We start from the raw sequence: 23,142 nt of genomic DNA on the forward strand, positions 1-23,142 counted from the left end.
ATGTTAGGAAAATCTTACATGGCAGTGTACAGTAAATGTTAGGAAAATCTTACATGGCAGTGTACAGTAAATGTTAGGAAAATCTTACTTGGTAAATGTTAGGAAAATCTTACATGGCAGTGTACAGTAAATGTTAGGAAAATCTTACATGACACTGTACAGTAAATGTTAGGAAAATCTTACATGGCAGTGTACAGTAAATGTTAGGAAAATCTTACATGGCAGTGTACAGTAAATGTTAGACAGATCAACATCTGTATGTCATGGTTTACATGTCTGTTATAGACCTTTAAATCATTTTTTCATAGTCTACAGTACTTTTACTTGACTGGTTATCAAATTGTCATATATACTCTAACACTAACGACAAAAAAATACACAAGGAAATCCATGGTGAAATTTGATAGAGGAATATTGGTATTTTATTGAGCTACTCCCAATAGGGGCAATCCTTCAGGACATGATTTCATTTAGGATTAATTGATTTTAGAAAATATTTGCCCTTTTGAAAAGCAGTAATTTTGTCAGGTTGTCCGCTGTTTATAATGCTTGTTGGATTCACAAATTGTGAAAATCATATTAAAATGTTTTTTTGGCAGAGTTATTTTTAGTTATATATTTATGTGGTTTTCTGGTGGGGGAATGTACAAGCTATACACTCCATGAATCACCAGGATTGTCAATGACAACATAATTTAATAGATCAGGAATCTGTTTGAATTAATGATCTCAATACAGATGGAAATCCCAGATGGTGAGGCCATATCGATCACCAGAAATATTTCACACTGAAAAAGTGCAGTATCCCAAATACATTGACAAACAGATTTGAATTTGATGGCAATACCCAAAGGAGGGAGATTAATTTGTTTTATGTCAGTTCACCACAAGGCTCATTTAACAAAGGATTTCAGTGGCTGTGTAGTTTTTTTTTTTTTATGTACATAAAAAAAAGTATTTGTTTACACCAAGAGTGCTAAATATCACGAGACAATACTTTCCTCAGGAATATAGATGAACTATTAGATGATTAGTTCATAAAAATGATATTCAATCTCAGGAAAATCATTAGAATGAAGACTGAACTATTCAATGTATGGGGATATTTTTTCTGTAATAACCATTAGAATTAAGACTGTACTATTCAATGTATGGGGTAAATCTTTCTGTAATAACCATTAGAATTAAGACTGTACTATTCAATGTATGGGATATTTTTTCTGTAATAACCATTAGAATTAAGACTGTACTATTCAATGTATGGGGATATTTTATCTGTAATAATCATTAGAATGAAGACTAAACTATTCAATGTATGGGGTAAATCTTTCTGTAATAATCATTAGAATGAAGACTGTACTATTCAATGTATGGGGTAAATCTTTCTGTAATAATCATTAGAATGAAGACTGAACTATTCAATGTATGGGGATTCAATGTATGGGGTAAATCTTTCTGTAATAATCATTAGAATGAAGACTGAACTATTCAATGTATGGGGTAAATCTTTCTGTAATAATCATTAGAATGAAGACTGAACTATTCAATGTATGGGGTAAATCTTTCTGTAATAATCATTAGAATGAAGACTGAACTATTCAATGTATGGGGTAAATCTTTCTGTAATAATCATTAGAATTAAGACTGTACTATTCAATGTATGGGGTAAATCTTTCTGTAATAACCATTAGAATTAAGACTGAACTATTCAATGTATGGGGTAAATCTTTCTGCATGATTACATACTGTAATGATAGCTCTGGTAAGTTTTATGACAGATAAAATTCCTCCTGTCACCAATCAGTTTCAAAAAGTCAATCACATGATCATAAAGATGATGGTCACATGACCTGCTGACAGGTGCCTATTTGGGGCCTGGTGAACAGGTGATGGAGTCCTGTACAATAGCCGTCAGCTGTTGTAGTGACAAGGTAGGGGCCTGAGGCGGTCTGACGGAGTAGTACTACTGATCACTAGTTAATTTTACCTGTAGCACTCTGATGTGTGGGGTGCCTCTTATAGTACATACTCACAGTTTCTCGGTTTCTCGTGTTCAAACACTGTTGTTACCTGTGTTTTGGATGTTGGAAGGATTTGGGATGTGATTTTTTTTGTGTTTAGTTAAATGTTTACAGAAACATTGCTTAATGCATAAATTGAGGATAAAGTTTACCTGGTGTTGACCTTGCCATTAACAGGTGCTTGGTTTATGTTAATTGGCTTTAGTGATGAGTGTGAAGAGAAATGTAGAGGATAAATAGATACCGTTATCACCTAAAGCCATTAGCACCAACTAGTGAAAGGCATGCAGGTGAAAATTATTCCGGAGTCATCAGGTAGCTCAGATCAGGTAACTATATATAAGTTTATAACAGATGGTTATCTGGGATATAGATGATTAGGGATTATAATGTGTCTTTATTGTACCTAGGTAAATCTATCATGTCTGTATTATACCCAGGTAAATCTATCATGTCTGTATTATACCCAGGTAAATCTATCATGTCTGTATTGTATCTAGGTAAATCTATCATGTCTGTATTGTATCTAGGTAAATCTATCATGTCTGTATTATACCCAGGTAAATCTATCGCGTCTTTATTGTACCCAGGTAAATCTATCGCATCTTTATTGTACCTAGGTAAATCTATCACGTCTGTATTGTACCTAGGTAAATCTATGATGTCTGTATTGTACCCAGGTAAATCTATCATGTCTGTATTGTACCCAGGTAAATCTATCATGTCTGTATTATACCCAGGTAAATCTATCATGTCTGTATTGTATCCAGGTAAATCTATCATGTCTGTATTGTACCCAGGTAAATCTATGATGTCTGTATTATACCCAGGTAAATCTATCATGTCTGTATTGTACCCAGGTAAATCTATCATGTCTGTACTGTATCCAGGTAAATCTATGATGTCTGTATTGTACCTAGGTAAATATATCATGTCTGTATTGTACCTAGGTAAATTTATCATGTCTGTATTGTACCTAGGTAAATCTATCATGTCTGTATTGTACCTAGGTAAATATATCATGTCTGTATTGTACCTAGGTAAATATATCATGTCTGTATTGTACCCAGGTAAATCTATCATATCTGTATTGTACCCAGGTAAATCTATCATGTCTGTATTGTATACCACACCTACAGCCACCGTATCAGATACCCCACACCTATACATTTATTGAGTCATTGCTGCTGATCTAACTCTGATCTGCCACACATAAAAATTCACCTATAAAAGATTCAGATTTCTGTCCTGATCAATAATGTGTATTGATATTATCACAGAATTAATGTAAGCATGATTATTGATTGACTTTAATTGCTTAAAATGATATTTAACCAATTTGGAGGATTGTGTAAATATTATTGTGGGTAGAATGTGGAAGCATGAAGGGATGTTTGGAAAGAGACAGCACACAGAAGCTAATGGAGATTTATTGGAACAACTACCTATAGGACAATAATGGGGGAATCCCAACATATCTAACTGGTATCTAGATTTTGGTTACCGCTACATGATATCATATTGATTTCCATTTGGTGATGCTATTAGATGTTAGGGAAACAGAGCATTTTGATGTGGAGCTAACCCATCTGACTTGGAGTATCATTATATAAAGTATCAGGTTCGCTAGTTTTTTCTTCAACATTAACCCTGTTTAAGTAAGAGGTCATCCTTATTATCAGCTTCTCATAATGTTAAACACTGTCTTTTCATGGTAATCTGGTTCAGTTTTCTGTGACTTGAACAGTCTGAGTACAATATTTTGTGACTTTTAATTTGAACAGTTCGGAGTACAATGTTAAGTGATTGAACAGTTCGGGTACAGTATTTAATGATTGAACAGTTCGGGTATAGTATTTAATGATTGAACAGTTCGGGTACAGTATTTAGTGATTGAACAGTTCGGGTACAGTATTTAATGATTGAACAGTTCGGGTACAGTATTTAGTGATTGAACAGTTCGGGTATAGTATTTAATGATTGAACAGTTCGGGTATAGTATTTAATGATTGAACAGTTCGGGTACAGTATTTAATGATTGAACAGTTCGGGTACAGTATTTAATGATTGAACAATTCGGGTACAGTATTTAATGATTGAACAATTCGGGTACAGTATTTAATGATTGAACAGTTCGGGTACAGTATTTAGTGATTGAACAGTTCGGGTACAGTATTTAATGATTGAACAGTTCGGGTACAGTATTTAATGATTGAACAGTTCGGGTACAGTATTTAATGATTGAACAGTTCGGGTATAGTATTTAATGATATGAAGAGTTCGGGTACAGTATTTAATGATTGAACAGTTCGGGTACAGTATTTAATGATTGAACAGTTCGGGTATAGTATTTAATGATTGAACAGTTCGGGTACAGTATTTAGTGATTGAACAGTTCGGGTATAGTATTTAATGATTGAACAGTTTGGGTACAGTATTTAGTACACGTGATTGAACAGTTCGGGTACAGTATTTAGTTATTGAACAGTTCGGGTACAGTATTTAATGATTGAACAGTTCAGGTACAGTATTTAATGATTGAACAGTTCGGGTATAGTATTTAGTGATTGAACAGTTCGGGTACAGTATTTAATGATTGAACAGTTCGGGTACAGTATTTAATGATTGAACAGTTCGGGTATAGTATTTAGTGATTGAACAGTTCGGGTACAGTATTTAATGATTGAACAGTTCGGGTACAGTATTTAATGATTGAACAGTTCGGGTACAGTATTTAATGATTGAACAGTTCGGGTACAGTATTTAGTGATTAATTCTGTCTATAAAGGCCACCTAAAGGGAGCTGAGAATGTGGTCTTTATTTGCATTTTGCTTTATATCTGTAGAGGTTGTTATAAAACTCTACCGATCAGTTGACTTACAATATAAGGCTGGTTTGACGGAGATTTTCACTGCTCGTTATCATAGTGGAAATATTATACAGTGATTTCATACCTGATTGTGATTTTGAATGGAAACAAATGAAGATACTTTTGTTACATGGACTTTAAACTATCTGGACATATAGTGCTGATGTGTTTGCTGAGGAATTTACTAGTGTTACTCTTTTATCTCAGAAGTAATAATTTTTTATTGCAACAAACATGATTTTTATGTAGTCACAAATGTATCATATATATATATATATCTACTGGACATGCAGCCAGTGTTTTTGTTCCCATTATTTTACAGCCTCCCGTGGGTTTTGAGTTGGGAAAATTCATCGACATTTTGAGAAAATTGGGAAAATACCAAATGGCAAAAAAAAAAAAAGTACTGATTTTGTCAAATAAATTTATTAATATATAGTTCACCATGTTTTCAGCATTATTAAAGTAAACATCGCTTGCTACAAAAAGAGCACGTTATAAGTGGTCTAAAATCATAATGTGCCCATAATGTGCCCATAATATGCCATCATGGTGAGATATGACTTGTTGCTAGTAAAGCTTTGAATTCGTTGTTTTAATCCTTTGAAAAGATCAACAAGTTTGTCTAAATCAGTCAACGAAAGCTCCTTGTTCAGGTGACAAATCCTGGTTAGAACGAGTATTCATACCCTGCATGCACGGCACTCCGACAGGGTATAGAAATCCCTCCTACTCATCAGGCTACAGCCGATAGTGTAGCAAGCCCTGCATCGGGTGGTTGTATGTACACATATTTTTGAGTAGAATTTACGTATCAATATATGATTTTGATAATTACTATCAGTATCCTAATTAATGTATAACTAATTCTAACAAGACCTTCGTGTCTTTTTCAGTCGGTCTTTGTGTATTTTTTGGTTTTACGATGTCTGCATCATTTTAGCGCTTGAATTTATTTTGGTTTATTTTGTTTAACGTCCTATTAACACCTAAGGTCATTTAAGCGCTTGAAATCATTGATATCTATTACAAAAGCGTTTTAATGATCAAGATCTAAAACAACAAAGATTGCACGCCTTTAGGCCTACAGGATCGTGTTAGATGTTCGAAGTGATAACGTTCATATTAGTTAGGTTTGGGAAATACTTTATGGCTTCAGAAAGTCGCAATGTTATCATTTACAAAATGTCAGAAAGTAGGAAAAAGAAAGATTTTTTTTTTTTTTTTTCAACTTTATTAATTGGGAAACTTCATTGAAATTTTGGGAAAATACAACATTTTTGGAATAGGGGAAATAGCCGATATTCGGTGGTAAAACGGGCCAAACAAAAACACTGGCAGCCAAAGCTTTAATTGTCAGGAGGGTAGACTAGATCTAACCATTACTACAGCTCCAAGTTCAAATTTAGTGCTCTACACTTTTTTACATGTATTTGAATGCATTTATTTCTTTGTAAAGTTTTGTTCAAATTAAAGACAATTTGAAAAAGAAAGTAATAAAAATAGCTAGTACACCAATTCATTTCAACTAAAAACAAAATTTATCACGCAAACCAAATCCCATAGAAAACACTTCAATTTGCTTTTTGAAAGCAGCAACTATTTGTCTATTCATGGTTTTGAATTTTTGATATGAAATCTTAATCTCCTAGGGAGTTTGATGTGTTAAAGTCATGGTTTATATAGGTGAGATTTACATATAGAGTTGTATAATATGTTTCGGTGGCTGACAATCACGGAGAACACAGGACATGTTCCGGCCATTCTCAAGCCCCTCCACATGGTATATATCTGTTCCTTAGTTCTATTGATTTTATATTTCACAATCCCACTACCATTTTGTTACTGTTTCAGAACTCAGCGGGCTTCACCACCCTCTCACCAGGTATGGCAGAGAGCCGATCACAGGACAACTACCTACCAAGTGAGGTCAGTATTCTTCTCTCGTTTTCTGTTTCAGTTTTGATCGCTCTGTCTGTCAGTCTGTCTCACTGTCTGTCAGTCTGTCTCTGTCTCTCTGTTTCTCTGTCTCTGTCTGTTTGTCTCTCAGTCTGTTTCTGTTTTTCTTCTTAACCACTATTAGGAATTTCACCTTATCTAAAAAGAAGCATCACTTGGTGTTGCAGATTCAAAATGGTTCTTATGTTTTAATGCCAGGATTCTGTCTAAATTGTCTTAATGTAAGGTCCCCATATAAGAGATACGAGTGCCCTTTAGCAATTACTTTGTCCATCTGCCCATCCATCCATTTATTGACCAATTTAAATGAAGTCAAAATTCAAGAAATCAAAAAAAATAAATGGTCAAGGTCATTAGGCCAAAAGGTCAAGGTCAAATTTTGTTTCTTATCATTGATGAATATGTTGTTGGATGGAATTAAACAAAGAGTCAACTGACCAAAGATCAAGGTTACCCAAAGGCAAGGTCATTTAGTATAGGTCTAAAGGAAAGTGTTTTGCCATAATCACTGAATTATCCAGGTAATATAAGCGATACAAGCCTTCTGGGCCTCTTGTATAGAGGATCTAATGCCAGTATTTATTTTCTGCTACGAAATCGATTATTTATTGTTTAAATAGAAAAATAGTGTATAAGTTATCAACATTATTGACATGATGAAACAGCTAATCATAATCGAATAATCAAAATGATTTGTTTAGCCCATACACTCCTGTTAATCAACTGGTTACGAAATGGAGAAAAACATAATGTCTTGTATTTGTAACAAAAACAATTTTGAAAAACTATCCGACTATTGTTTTTGATTTTTTTTTCACGACTGGTCAACAATTATGCAAACCAACCAGTCGAATTATTATTTGATCACTTTAGTGAGGAAAGTTTGAGATTCGTCCCTTAAATGGCCAGCTATTGGGCCGGCAGTCATAATCCGGGGCAAGTGGATTAATGGTACAAAATAATGCTGGGTTAATCCGTTCTCGCGAGTTAGCGGCCAGATATCGGGGGGGGGAACCATTTTATTGGAAAACAGATTAATGGGGCTCGACTGTATACTGACAAAGCCCCGGACTAACGAGATATGTAATTACACATAATTCTTGTGTAATATTGAATTTATTTTAAAAGTTTACTCATTTCATTTTAAAATTCATAAACAAGTTTAATAACATTATGATGACAGGAACATGTGTTGAATTATATTTATTATATAACATAACAAACTTATTAACAAATATATTTTTAATGCCTCTGTTCTATATATGAAATGAAGATTAATCTCAAAAGAAACATCACCACCGAGACCATTGATGTGACAAGTTATGTGATATCATTCATATATAGTGTCATACTAGTCTGTTTCCTAGGTGATCAGACTCATTTGTCTAATAATTATACATTTGTATGGTAATATATATCGACAGAAAGTCACCTCTGTTATATAATGAAGTGATTTAAGCAATGCTTGAATGATAGAGCTACCACAAAAACAGTGTAGTATGGATCGAGTCATAATTGCTCAACACTCAAGAGTTTACCTGGTACATCATTGTCTATCCTCTCTGACTGTTTTCCTTGTCTATCCACTCTGACTGATTTCCTTGTCAAATCCACTTGGGCAGATTTCCTCGTTTAATCCACTTGAACAGATCAAATCCACTTATACAGATTTCCTTGTTTAATCCACATGGACAGATCAAATCCACTTGGATATATTTCCTTGTTAAATCCACATGGACAGATCATATCCATTTGAGCAGATTTCCTTGTTAAATCTACATGGACAGATTATATCCACTTGAGCAGATTTCCTTGTTAAATCCACATGGACAAATCAAATCCACTTGGATATATTTCCTTGTTAAATCCACATGGACATATCAAATCCACTTGGACAGATTTCCTTGTTAAATCTACATGGACAGATCAAATCCACTTGGACAAATTTCCTTATTAAATCCTCATGGACATATCAAATCCACTTGGACAGATTTCCTTGTTAAATCCACATGGACAGATCAAATCCACTTGGATAGATTTCCTTGTTAAATCCACATGGACAGATCAAATCCACTTGGACAAATTTCCTTATTAAATCCTCATGGACAGATCAAATCCACTTGGATAGATTTCCTTGTTAAATCCACATGGACAGATCAAATCCACTTGGACAAATTTCCTTATTAAATCCTCATGGACAGATCAAATCCACTTGGATAGATTTCCTTGTTAAATCCACATGGACAGATCAAATCCACTTGGACAAATTTCCTTATTAAATCCACATGGACATATCAAATCCACTTGGACGGATTTCCTTGTTAAATCCACATGGGCAGATCAAATCCACTTGGACTGATTTCCTTGTTAAATCCACACGGGCAGATCAAATCCACTTGGACAAATTTCCTTATTAAATCCACATGGACATATCAAATCCACTTGGACGGATCTCCTTGTTAAATCCACATGGGCAGATCAAATCCACTTGGACTGATTTCCTTGTTAAATCCACACGGGCAGATCAAATCCACTTGGACAGATTTCCTTATTAAATCCTCATGGACAGATCAAATCCACATGGACAGATCAAATGCACTGGGGAAGATTTCCTTGTTATGTCCTCTTTGACATCTCAAAACGAATAGAAAAATACAAGGGTATGGCACAGTTCTATAAACAAGAGGATATATGTAAACTTCTGTATATAGCCATATTGCCACTCTATTGGGAGAATAATCTTTTACCATAGTTTATCAGTTTATCAGTAATACATGTACAAGCAAATACCTCTAGAGATTAACATTAGTGTATATTGTCTTTTAAGAATGTTACCTGGCCTGAGTGCTGCTTTTAATGAAACACAATTACGGAGAGTGAAGTGTACGCTTGATGGTGTTGGTATCATTGAAATAATAATAATAAAAAAGCTCTTTGACAGAGTTGAGCTACACAACACTCCCAAGGAGAATAAGAGCTTTTGGAGGATATCTCTACTGCATTACCAGTCTTACTCATACCAATATTCCCCTCCTCGTCAAACAGAGTTCAAACATTACCAGTCTTACTCAGACCAATATCCCCCTCCTCTTCAAACAGAGTTCAAACATGGCACAATATTTATGTATATGTGTGAGCTGTTTCTGTGTTTCAAGCCTTTTTCCAGTACTGATCAAAATTTCTATAAATAGCAGTAATTACAACTGTATATTACTTTGCATATACATTTTTGTAAATTACGTGTTTTTCAATAATGACTACTTATAATACATGGCTTGTCAATCAACTACTATCACCCTCAAACTGTCATGCTCAACCTATCGCCCTCAATGACTATATAAGGATGGAGTTATTTCATTGACTGTACGTATAAGGACGGAGTTGTTTCATTGACTGTATAAGGATGGAGTTGTTTAATTTACTGTATAAGGACGGAGTTGTTTCATTGACTGTATAAGGACGGAGTTGTTTCAATGACTGTATAAGGATGGAGTTGTTTCATTGATTGTATAAGGATGAAGTTGTTTCATTGACCGTATAAGGACGGAGTTGTTTCATATTGTGTAAGGATGGAGTTATTTCATTGACTGTATAAGGATGGAGTTGTTTAATTTATAGTATAAGGATGGAGTTGTTTCATTGACTGTATAAGGACGGAGTTGTTTCATTGACTGTATAAGGATGGAGTTGTTTAATTTACCGTATAAGGATGGAGTTGTTTCATTGACTGTATAAGGACGGAGTTGTTTCATTGACTGTATAAGGACGGAGTTGTTTCAATGACTGTATAAGGATGGAGTTGTTTCATCGATTGTATAAGGATGAAGTTGTTTCATTGACCGTATAAGGACGGAGTTGTTTCAATGACTGTATAAGGATGGAGTTGTTTCATCGATTGTATAAGGATGAAGTTGTTTCATTGACCGTATAAGGACGGAGTTGTTTCATATTGTGTAAGGATGGAGTTGTTTCATTGACTGTATAAGGATGGAGTTGTTTAATTTACCGTATAAGGATGGAGTTGTTTCATTGACTGTATAAGGACGGAGTTGTTTCATTGACTGTATAAGGACGGAGTTGTTTCAATGACTGTATAAGGATGGAGTTGTTTCATCGATTGTATAAGGATGAAGTTGTTTCATTGACCGTATAAGGACGGAGTTGTTTCATATTGTGTAAGGATGGAGTTATTTCATTGACTGTATAAGGATGGAGTTGTTTAATTTATCGTATAAGGATGGAGTTGTTTCATTGACTGTATAAGGACGGAGTTGTTTCATTGACTGTATAAGGATGGAGTTGTTTAATTTACCGTATAAGGATGGAGTTGTTTCATTAACTGTATAAGGGTGGAGTTGTTTCATTAACTGTATAAGGACGGAGTTGTTTAATTTACCGTATAAGGATGGAGTTGTTTTATTAACTGTATAAGGATGGAGTTGTTTCATTAACTGTATAAGGATGGAGTTGTTATGATGAAGCCAGCTGCCATTTTGGTTGATGTACTGGTAAACCAGAAGCTATTTCATCAGGACTGATGTCTGATTCTATATGCAGACATATATCAAAGAATTGGGCTTTTGAACAAAGGCAATAGTAAATTTATTGACAATATTATCTGTGTTTTTCCTATCTCCAGGGTAACGGTTGATACATGTAATAACAAAAAGCAATAATGTAAGTGGTCAATTATTTAACAAATGCCAGAGTGGATAATGCATTTCCCATTTTCTATGACAAATAACGATGTCATGTGGTTGTTGTGTAGTATGGTCATCCGTACTCTAAAACATGGGTACATTGGGGATTACCCGAATCAGAGGTGCTCTCAATATTTCTGTCTCGTTCTCTCATAGGTACCGAATCAGAGGTGCTCTCAATATTTCTGTCTCGTTCTCTCATAGGTAAGTTGTGTGTACCGAAAATTGCCCATGGCAGTGGTAATCTCTCTGTTTCACTCTCAGTTGTGTGTGCTGGGAAACTTGTGAAGAAAAAGAGCTATATACGCATTGCTAAAAGTTGGAGTTACCAAATAAACTATTACCTGGTCATGGTAATTATAACTTTATCTATTTGCATCAGTTGGGGAAACAAGCTATATCAACTTTAATCACTTAATCCAATTTCTTAGAATTTGATTCTGTAAGTCACCTTAACACTTGGTATTAAAAAGAAATTAAAGAAATTCAAACTTAAAAGATAAATATCTGTGTATATCTATCTATATAATCTATATGTTTGATGACTTTAGTGTCTCCTTGAATTGATCAGTAATCCAGTTTTAGATGTTTACAATAATCCGTTTTTGGATGTACAATTGTATGTCGATTTCATTGACCTACTTTTATCTATGTATCTGAATACCTGACCCTTGGGGTCGGGCCACCAGGCACAGCAGTAATTACAGCCCCAAATACCTTTGATCTGGACCCTAAACATGCTTCTTATAAAGACATACAAATTACACCAAAACACATAAAATAGTATTTAGCTTTTATATAAAAAGATTTTTCAAGCTTCAAGTTGCATATACTACTAGTGAGGTATTTTGCGCTGGTGTTTTATTTTCATTTAATGAAATATTTTATGTTTCACCTTTTTTTCAAAAGATGAAATAAAATCTTGTAAATTCTCTTTGAAGTGAATTTCCTTATGGGGTCCTGACCACTAACTTGACTAAAACCTGGTTATAAAGAAGTCATAAAATGTTGTGAAGTAATTCTACCTGGCCTTCCCTAGAACTAGCCCTGGCCTCGGGGCTTACGACAGGTGACACGCACAGAACTGTACTCTCTTTATTAAGAACTTGTAATCTTTTATCCACATCAAATGGGCCGCCATTGTAGCACCTATTACTACGGCTATAGAAAGCCAGCCAGGGGAACCTAATACCTCTCCTTCTTAACTCAACCTTTTGGTGAGAGATGCAGTCCAAAATGTATTTAACAATTGAAAAATCCTGCGTCATCAACTTTTAATGGAAAGATAAAGACTAGTTAATGAACAAGACTTTTAGTACAGAGCTTTGAATAATTCATCTCGTAAACAAATGTGCCTCAATGTTTCAGAATGGCTTATGTTAAAACGTCAAACAGAATCGCGACCAATATATGGGACCTTTAATTCAGTACGGAGTAGAATTGATTTTTAGGCTATGATGTAAAAATGATGGGAATATTGTTAGATAGCAGAGCATACATATTGAACATGGATAGTGAATACAGATCTGTATCAGGATTAGAGAATTATGGGAGCTGTCTTCTGTATGGTGGGATCGGGAGAGAAAACAGAGGTTTATGTATGTCTATTATAGGGTGGTTCCTGGTAACACACATAATGTTGAGTATTATAAAATGGTTTACTATAGGACTGAAAATTGTGTCAGATAAACAGGCTGTCGTTACTTAACTTAAGAAAAAAAAACAAGCTTGTTCCGTAGTGGATAAACATCTTATATAACTAATTGTATGGTAGAGGATTAAACTTCGTTACAAACCAACCTTGAACCCTGTACTGGGAAGATAGAGGTCTGACCATCACAAACCTTGTACAGTAAAACACATCGGTTATAGCGAATCCCAGGGGACCAACTGAATCAGTTTGTTATATTGATAGTTCGTATTACGTGTATTACAAATAATTGGGGGTTTTTTCTAGAAAATTCGCTGTATGAAAATGTTGAAATAAATATACAAACAAGTACAAATTAAAAGCGATGCAATTATTTTAAGTCAGTTATAACTTTCTGATGAAACTTTTCGCATGAGGCAAGTGTGTACAAAGTACTGAAATCATCTGACGTATCATTATGGGACTTCAGAAAATGGCTGGTCTCGTGTAAACAATGACTCGCTGAAGCACCACTGATTATGGAATGTTCCTCCTCTGTCTCTATTTTCTCCTCGTCTTCACTGTCCAAAACATTCATAACGCCTTTTACAATATCTACATCAGTCAGTTCCCTAGTGTTACTGACGAAATCGTATTCAGTAGTCATTGAAAACACAACTCACCAATTAATTCAGTAGCCGAACAGATATATACCCTGAAATGTGCCCTCGGGCAACTCTCTGTGACATGGTCGTGATCACCAGGGCATGACTTTCTGACTTCAGAAGATGGGTTCATACTAAAGTGTTGAAATAACACAGAATTTCAGCCAACGGGACCGCTAAATTGGTTCGTTATAGACAATATTTCGCTATGTGAAATTCGCAATATAATTATAGAATTACATAGAAGTAAGAGGGAGAATAGCTGGGGAATTGGAATCAGTTCGCAATATCCTTAAAATCGCTATAAGCGTGTTTGTACTAAACTGTATTGAGGAAAAGATCTCACCATCACAAACAATGTATTTGGGGAGAAATCTTTCATACCACCTGGTATGAAGTGAATTAAATATCAGAATAGGATAATTTAATGTCACAGGCTTTGTAATGAGGAGATAACTTAATGTTACAGACTTTGTAATGAGGAGATAACTTAATGTTACAGACTTTGTAATGAGGAGATAACTTAATGTCACAGACTTTGTAATGAGGAGATAACTTAATGTCACAGGCTTTGTAATGAGGAGATAACTTAATGTTACAGACTTTGTAAAAGGGAGATAACTCATTGTCACAGACTTTGTAATGGGGAGATAACTCATTGTCACAGACTTTGTAATGGGGAGATAACTCAATGTCACAGACTTTGTAATGGGGTGATAACTCATTGTCACAGACTTTGTAAAAGGGAGATAACTTAATGGCACAGACTTTGTAATGGGGAGGTAACTCATTTTAATCATCTTTTTTAGGGTAGAAAACTCCTTGTTACATTTATAGCAGGGATGAGGGCTTACTTAGTCGTCGGCCTTGTTTTACTATACAGGTTTACATCATTACTACTTGTTCACATTAGTCATTAATCAAAGTAGGATTCTGATGTATATATACCAGATGTATACCCATATAAATGCTCAGGATTTAATGAGATGCTTTGCATATTACATATTATGCAGATATTTTCTTGAAATTTACTTGCGAATATTCATAACTTAATAAGTTGTGTGAGTTTGCTGACACTTTGAAATGATGTACAGTTGAGATAGGTATTAAAAGTAATGGATGAGGATGATTGGGGCGCTCCTTTTAATGTGTCACTGGCCTAAATACCGGAGACATTTACAATACAGCCAGATTGATAGAACCTAAATGAGCAGTTTAAAACCTGGAATTTAAACACACATCATTAATCTTAATAGTGTATTCAGCAAACCTTTTCCATCTTAATTTGTCCTGTTGAAATCAGCTTTTTCTAATGAGTTTGATGTATAAACTAGATCGTGAAAAGTTCAGATTGAGATACAAAGCTCAAATCAGACTAATGTTATGAGGCTACTTCACTTCGGCGAATGCTTTTTTAAAAGTGCAAAAAAATGTTTGAAAGCAATAAGGTTAGTACATTGAAACTTTTATTACACCTTTACAAAGATTTCAGAAATTGAAGACAAAAAGGATCGATCAAAAAGATTTGTTTTCTTGATAAAGATACATGTGTACCTATAAAGTAATGTGGTCATACTTCTGTTAAAAAAAACAACATGAAGACTTCATCTCCTAAGTACATTTTTATTGCTGCATCAAACATAAGGCGTAAAAAAAGGTGTTGATTAGACTGGGGGTGATGCTGTATAGATTTAGAAGTGCTCCTCCATTTGCCAGCTGTTTAAGGGACAGCCTATTGTGTTGTCGGGTATTGATCTGATCCTGATGTGGCTGACGGATCCCACGGCTTTATACCACCTTCCCGCTCTCCTTCTCCAGGATCGGGTCATTTCCTAACGGGACAAAAATTGTGGATGACTTTAACACAGAAAATATGACTTAATGTTTTTATTGTGGAGACAGTTATCTTGATAGATGATGTGTATGTGTGGACATTACTTTGGGATTTTTTATTGACTGTTGGAGTGTTGAGGGTGTGATGGTGTTACTAACGGTAGGTAGATTATATATTACTGCTTATACCAAACAGGATCGTACTGTTCTGTGCAAGTATTTAACAACTTTATTAATTCCATATTAAATGAGTCTTTGGCATGTTTCAGAACGGTCCTAATAAAATCCCATGTTACGTGAGTGTCTGGTTATTATAAAACTTGAGATACGTACTTATATATGTCATTTGACTATTTTTACATGATATTTTTCACTTGCGAGATGAAATCATTCCATCATGTATATTATATTAGAGCGGACAGCATGTAAGGCAAAAAGCTTTTTCAGACAAAATATTTAAAAATTCAGTGAAATTGATCTAAAAGTTGAATTTATTCCAATTTGTATTTGATATAAATGTGTTTTTTTCCCCAATATTGAATTTATATTTTTTTTACCTCTGAAGAAAACTATTTCTGGAAACGAGCTTTGTCAGGGGGATTTTTCATATTACCAAGAAAAAAAGTAAAAGTAAAATTTGGAGAAAAAGGAATCTGTCTTCGATGTGGTATTCCGTAACCATTTGAAAGTGATGCATTGTTTCATCGTTACGTATTATTAATTAGGTAATAAACACGTATTCTCTATATAGTACGTGTTATATAGCCTATGATATATAGACTAGTACTGTTCTGTTATATAGTGTTATATAACCTATGATATATAGACTAGTACTATTCTGTTATATAGTGTTATATAGCCTATGATATATAGACTAGTACTATTCTGTTATATAGTGTTATATAACCTATGATATATAGACTAGTACTGTTCTGTTATATAGTGTTATATAACCTATGATATATAGACTAGTACTATTCTGTTATATAGTGTTATATAGCCTATGGTATATAGACTAGTACTATTCTGTTATAGAGCCTATGATATATAGACTAGTACTATTCTGTTATATAGTGTTATATAGCCTATGGTATATAGACTAGTACTATTCTGTTATATAGTGTTATATAGCCTATGATATATAGACTAGTACTATTCTGTTATATAGTGTTATATAGCCTATGATGTATAGACTAGTACTATTCTGTTATATAGTGTTATATAGCCTATGATATATAGACTAGTACTATTCTGTTATATAGTGTTATATAGCTTATGATATATAGACTAGTACTATTCTGTTATATAGTGTTATATAGCCTATGATATATAGACTAGTACTGTTCTGTTATATAGTGTTATATAGCCTATGATATATAGACTAGTACTATTCTGTTATATAGTGTTATATAGCCTATGATATATAGACTAGTACTATTCTGTTATATAGTGTTATATAGCCTATGGTATATAGACTAGTACTATTCTGTTATAGAGCCTATGGTATATAGACTAGTACTATTCTGTTATATAGTGTTATATAGCCTTTGGTATATAGACTAGTACTATTCTGTTATATAGTGTTATATAGCCTATGATATATAGACTAGTACTATTCTGTTATATAGTGTTATATAGCCTATGATACATGGACTAGTACTATTCTGTTATATAGTGTTATATAGCCTATGGTATATAGACTAGTACTATTCTGTTATATAGTGTTATATAGCCTATGATGTATAGACAAGTACTATTCTGTTATATAGTGTTATATAGCCTATGATACATGGACTAGTACTATTCTGTTATATAGTGTTATATAGCCTATGATATATAGACTAGTACTATTCTGTTATATAGTGTTATATAGCCTATGATATATAGACTAGTTATATTCTGTTATATAGTGTTATATAACCTATGATATATAGACTAGTACTATTCTGTTATATAGTGTTATATAGCCTATGATATATAGACTAGTACTATTCTGTTATATAGTGTTATATAACACCTATGATGTATAGACTAGTACTATTCTGTTATATAGTGTTATATAGCCTATGATATATAGACTAGTACTTTTCTGTTATATAGTGTTATATAGCCTATGATGTATAGACTAGTACTATTCTGTTATATAGTGTTATATAGCCTTTGGTATATAGACTAGTACTATTCTGTTATATAGTGTTATATAGCCTATGATATATAGACTAGTACTATTCTGTTATATAGCCTATGATATATAGACTAGTACTATTCTGTTATATAACCTATGATATATAGACTAGTACTATTCTGTTATATAGTGTTATATAACACCTATGATGTATAGACTAGTACTATTCTGTTATATAGTGTTATATAGCCTATGATATATAGACTAGTACTATTCTGTTATATAGTGTTATATAGCCTATGATATATAGACTAGTACTATTCTGTTATATAGTGTTATATAGCCTATGATATATAGACTAGTACTTTTCTGTCCTGCCTTGTCTTCCTAATCCTGCCATATCCTGTTCTCTTCTTATCGTCTCGTTATTTTATTAACTTCATTTTAATCTAACTTCATACAAAGGTAATTCCTTGGATAGGTTACTGATATGATTCATGTGTCAACATCAAGGTCACTGTTACTATATATAGAAAGCAGTTAACGAATCATGTATCATCACTCGAGGATAGTTCATTTCTTAATAGATTTCATCAAACTTTTAAAAAAAAATAAACGAAAAGAAATTGAACAAAAATCTGTATGAGAATATATCAGATTGAGTTTCCAGACACCAGGTCATGAGTACCGTTGGTGACCGTAATTGGCTTAGAACTAGAGACATTCCTGTCTTTCAAACGTTTTTTTAGAATATTACAAAACAAAACAAAAAGACAGAATGAAAGAAATATGAGTAACATTGTGTGGATATATTACAAAACAAAACAAAAAGACAGAATGAAAGAAATAGGAGTAAGATTGTGTGGATAATGGAGAATATCCATATATATGCCTGATGCATTCTCTTAGTCAGTTTTACTATCATTAAACATATATTTTGTATCTTTTCAGACATTCCATACTCCTAGTTTTGGCGATGAAGATTTTGATATCAACACATTAACATTACCACCTCAAGTTTCTAATTCTATTTCTCGTTCTGAAAACCTTCAGCCCGGATTTACATCACAAACTGTTTTATCTCATCCTCCTACGGGAAACATGGATCTATCAGAGATGTCACGGAACTCTATAGGAGACCAAATTGTGCCTAAGTTTCCACCACAAAACTTTGATGTGCCCGACATTTCTATAACCAACAGTCTACACTCCCCAGCCACCTCCGTGGGTACGTACAGTTCCGTAAGTTTGGACACTAACCTAGTGACAAGCGAGCCCCTCCGTACCATCAGTCATGCAGACGTACAGAAACAACTTGGGTTTCACAGTGTGGCTGGTAAAGTGTCCCCGCCCTCGGGGAGCCTCAACTCTCTGTCACCTAATCGGGAGAGTAGCAGTAGCGACAGTGACGACAGTCTACCCTTGGCACAGGTCAGTATTACACACCAAAAGGTAACATTCTGTTTGGTAACCATGACAAGGGAGGGTAATATTTATGTGTTGCTTTCCATTTTGCAAGAATGAAAATTGTTTATATGGAGTTAATAATTGAATTTTGATTTAATGACTGGTGTGGGTAAGAATTATTTTTATACTTAAGTATGACGATTGAAGTTAAATTAAGTAGTACCATTGAAATTATCTACAATTCATTTTCACAAAATAAGTTTGTCTTGCTATTCAGAAGCAGAGGAAGCAGGGATTAGACTGTCAGTATTCACACCTTTAGCTGGTTGTTTTACAGGAAGTAGAATTATACTGTGGCATAACTAGATCACATAGGGCGTAACATTCGATTGGGATTAAATGAGATGTTTTTAATTTAGGGTGGATTATGAGAATTTGTCTTAGAATTACTGTGGCATAACTAGATCACATAGGGCGTAACATTCGATTGGGATTAAATGAGATGTTTTTAATTTAGGGTGGATTATGAGAATTTGTGTTTACTCCATCAAAAACTTACAAATTGACATAAATATAAGTAAACAAAGTACATATATGTAGTATATGTACAATACATTGGCGTTCCTTTATCCAGACTTTGTGACACAGATGTTCCAACAGGTAAATAAGGCAATCATTTCTTTAATAAGATAGAACTATTTCCATTGATTGTGTGTACCTGTAATTAATTAGTATATTTACACCTGTGTCCACAGTTGGCTCTGATGAAACGTCAAGCTGCTGCTGCCGCCGCCGCGGCCGCTGCTGCAGCAGCGGCTGCGGCAGCCACACCAGAAGACCAACCTGTGGCAAAGAAACAGAAAACTCCCAAAAAGAAGAAGAAGAAGGATCCAAATGAACCACAGAAGTAAGGAAACATAAGAATTTTACAACACTATTTAAAATTTAAACTTTATTTATTTTACAACAATTGCGAAACAAACTATATCAACTTATATTAATCACGCTTGTTGGCCCGGATGGAAGCACGCGAGGGGTCTTACTGTGGGAGGAAACCGGAGTACCCGGTGAAAAACCCACATGATCAGGCAGGTGACCCCATACCTTTTCATATCTGATCGGGGAATGGAACCCCGGCGGCCTAGGTGAAAGGAAAGTGTGTTACCACTGTGCCACCCGGCCACCCTTTACCACACTACAAATTCCATGCACTATGCAATCATAAAAGAAACTTGAAAATGAGTTGATTGATACTGAAAATTTTGAATGTGTAGCAGAAAAGATAGCCTGTATGTTTCCCCTCATTAAAATGAAGAGAAAAAACATGAATATCTTCCGAAATTTAAAGGAAATTTTCCAAATTTAAGCAGAAAAATGCTGTGGAACTTTTTATATGCATTTGAATGGAGTATCATGGTATGTCATTGTTAGGCCAGCCGGCGTAAAAATTTGACTATCGCTCATACCTTGGTTTGCTTTATGATCATGATATGAAGTCTTGTTTCCCTGAAAATAATTCTGGTTTGGCTGTTTTTACAAAAGTTAACCCTCTCTGTTTATTTCAATATCTATTTTTTTTGTCCAGAGATCTCCTACATTTTTTGACCAATTTCTTTGAAAGTTATAGTAGGAATTATGATCATGATAATTTAGTTGTAATTTTTTCCTTCTTTGTCTTTATACTCTTATTCCATTGTGTCAACTTTTAGTTTGAACTCTATGAAAATTCATGTAGTTTTCTTCAGAAGCTTACATGCTAAAGACAGACCTAATTGTGTAAAGGCACGATTAAACTCTTGAAGGAATAAACAATTTACCATTTAATATGGCACTTATTGATCTGATATTGTAAAGCTGGTATTAGTTGGGGCGTCCCATTTGATCTGATGTATTGCTAGTTTTAGTTGGGACGTCCCATTTGATCTGATGTTGTATTGCTGGTATTAGTTGGGATGTCCCATTTGATCTGATGTATTGCTGGTTTTAGTTGGGACGTCCCATTTGATCTGATGTTTTATTGCTGGTATTAGTTGGGACGTCTCATTTGATCTGATGTTGTAAAGCTGGTATTAGTTGGGACGTCCCATTTGATCTGATGTTGTATTGCTGGTTTTAGTTGGGACGTCCCATTTGATCTGATGTTGTATTGCTGGTATTAGTTGGGACGTCCCATTTGATCTGATGTTATATTGCTGGTATTAGTTGGGACGTCCCATTTGATCTGATGTTGTATTGCTGGTATTAGTTGGGACGTCCCATTTGATCTGATGTTGTATTGCTGGTGTTAATTAGGACGTCCCATTTAATTTGATCTGATATTGTATTGCTGGCATTAGTTTGGACGTCTCATTTGCAACTCATAGATTAATCTTTTCACTCAAAACCTATAACCATTTACAAATGTAAACAGTGACACACTTACATCAAGGTAGAAAAATTTCACAAAAAATATTCAAAATAATTAGTTAATCAGCTATTCAAAAAACAATAATTTGCTTAAAATACTAAGTCTGAGAATTTATTTTGTAAAATTCATTATATTTAGTCTTTTTGATATCTCTGATTTCATTGGATAAATTCGGAGATATTTCCTCCTTTTTATGGAATTGTGTACTTGACAAAAACATCTAAAAATTTAACTTGATTTTAACAAAAACAAAAATCCATTTTCATTGTTATTTCTAATCTTGGTCAATATGGGAAGACCACTTGGAATTGAGAAGGACCACCTGAAAACAATATCTGTTGGTTATGCTGGCCTATCGGTAATAATCACTAACAAAATGTGTTCTGAGCGGTAAAATATAGAAATATAGCTGACTTTACTTAAATAACAAATGTAGACAAGAAAGTCATGTATTAAGTTGTAATCGTGTTTGTTGGTTTGTTGGTTTATTTTGTTTAACGTCCTATTAACATCTAAGGTCATTTAAGGACGGCCTCCCGTGCGTGCGACATGTATGAGTGTGGTGAGTGCGTATGTGTCCTTTGGGAGGCTGCGGTATGTTCGTGTTAAGTCTCCTTGTGATAGGCCGGAACTTTTGCCGATTTAAAGTGCTATCTCACTGAAGCATACTGCCGAAGACACCCAGCATCACACCTCACCCGGTCACATTATACTGACAACGGGCCAACCAGTCGTCCCACTCCAAATATGCTGAGCGCTAAGCAGGAGTAGCAACTACCATTTTTAAAGACTCTGGTATGTCTCGGCTAGGGGACAGAACCCAAAACCTTCCTCACAGCGTGTTTGTTCTACCCAAAGTAGCTGTTATGTCGGTCATTTCCCCCCAGTTTGATCATAAGGTCCAATTCCTAGCTGTCCCCCGAAAAAGCCCCTTGTTACCTGGGGTTTTATACTTGTTTCTAGGGTCTGTTGACTTCGGGGGATGTATAGACTTCAAGCAGACATACTATCTGTAATTATATTGTACACAATGTATCTCGGTGACAAAGACAAGTTTTATTTCTTTTTTTTTCAATACGACTTTAATTATATTTGATCAGATATATATGAAAAGGAAAATAAAAAAATCTTTTTATAAAGTTGTAATTGTAAAATTCTGTTTAATTACGTCATGTAATATGTCGTTTTGATTGGTTCAGTACTTGTTCCCACAGTAAGGATAAGGAAGTGCCCATTGCCCACCTGTTAAGCTCCACCTGTTGTGGCTGTGCTCACCTACCTGTAACCAACAAATCTGGCTAGCCATAACTTACATCACTTCTATTGGCTTGTCACTTACGTTCACGCTTCACTGCCATACCAAGGAAACGAGGGAAAATCAAAATTTTGATCAGAAGTTTGTCCAGAAGTAATGATTATTTTCAACAATGGCAAGATTGTACTGTCTTGTTATTCCATTCAGAACTTAGTTTCATAAGTCGTGCCTCTAATTTGTTTACCTGGCGTTGCCACCTGTTGTTGGCCC

The 23,142-nt window shown here is 34.4% G+C and overlaps 1 protein-coding gene across 7 annotated transcripts in view; it reads left to right on the forward strand.

Moving 5' to 3' along the window:
- Nucleotides 1–23,142, forward strand: part of LOC117337038 (TOX high mobility group box family member 4-like) — a 117,715-nt gene that overhangs the window by 63,301 nt on the left and 31,272 nt on the right. For 3 of the 7 annotated variants that reach the window (XM_033897792.1, XM_033897793.1, XM_033897794.1), the window contains 3 exons: nt 6,746–6,820; nt 18,755–19,234; nt 19,966–20,117. In XM_033897792.1, the coding sequence (XP_033753683.1) occupies nt 6,779–6,820; nt 18,755–19,234; nt 19,966–20,117 (674 nt within the window). In that variant the 5' untranslated portion in view covers nt 6,746–6,778. The other 4 variants (XM_033897789.1, XM_033897790.1, XM_033897791.1 and 1 more) reach the window with 3 other exon arrangements.

Source organism: Pecten maximus, chromosome 11 (genome assembly GCF_902652985.1).
Source record: "Pecten maximus chromosome 11, xPecMax1.1, whole genome shotgun sequence".
Classification (NCBI taxonomy): domain Eukaryota; kingdom Metazoa; phylum Mollusca; class Bivalvia; order Pectinida; family Pectinidae; genus Pecten; species Pecten maximus.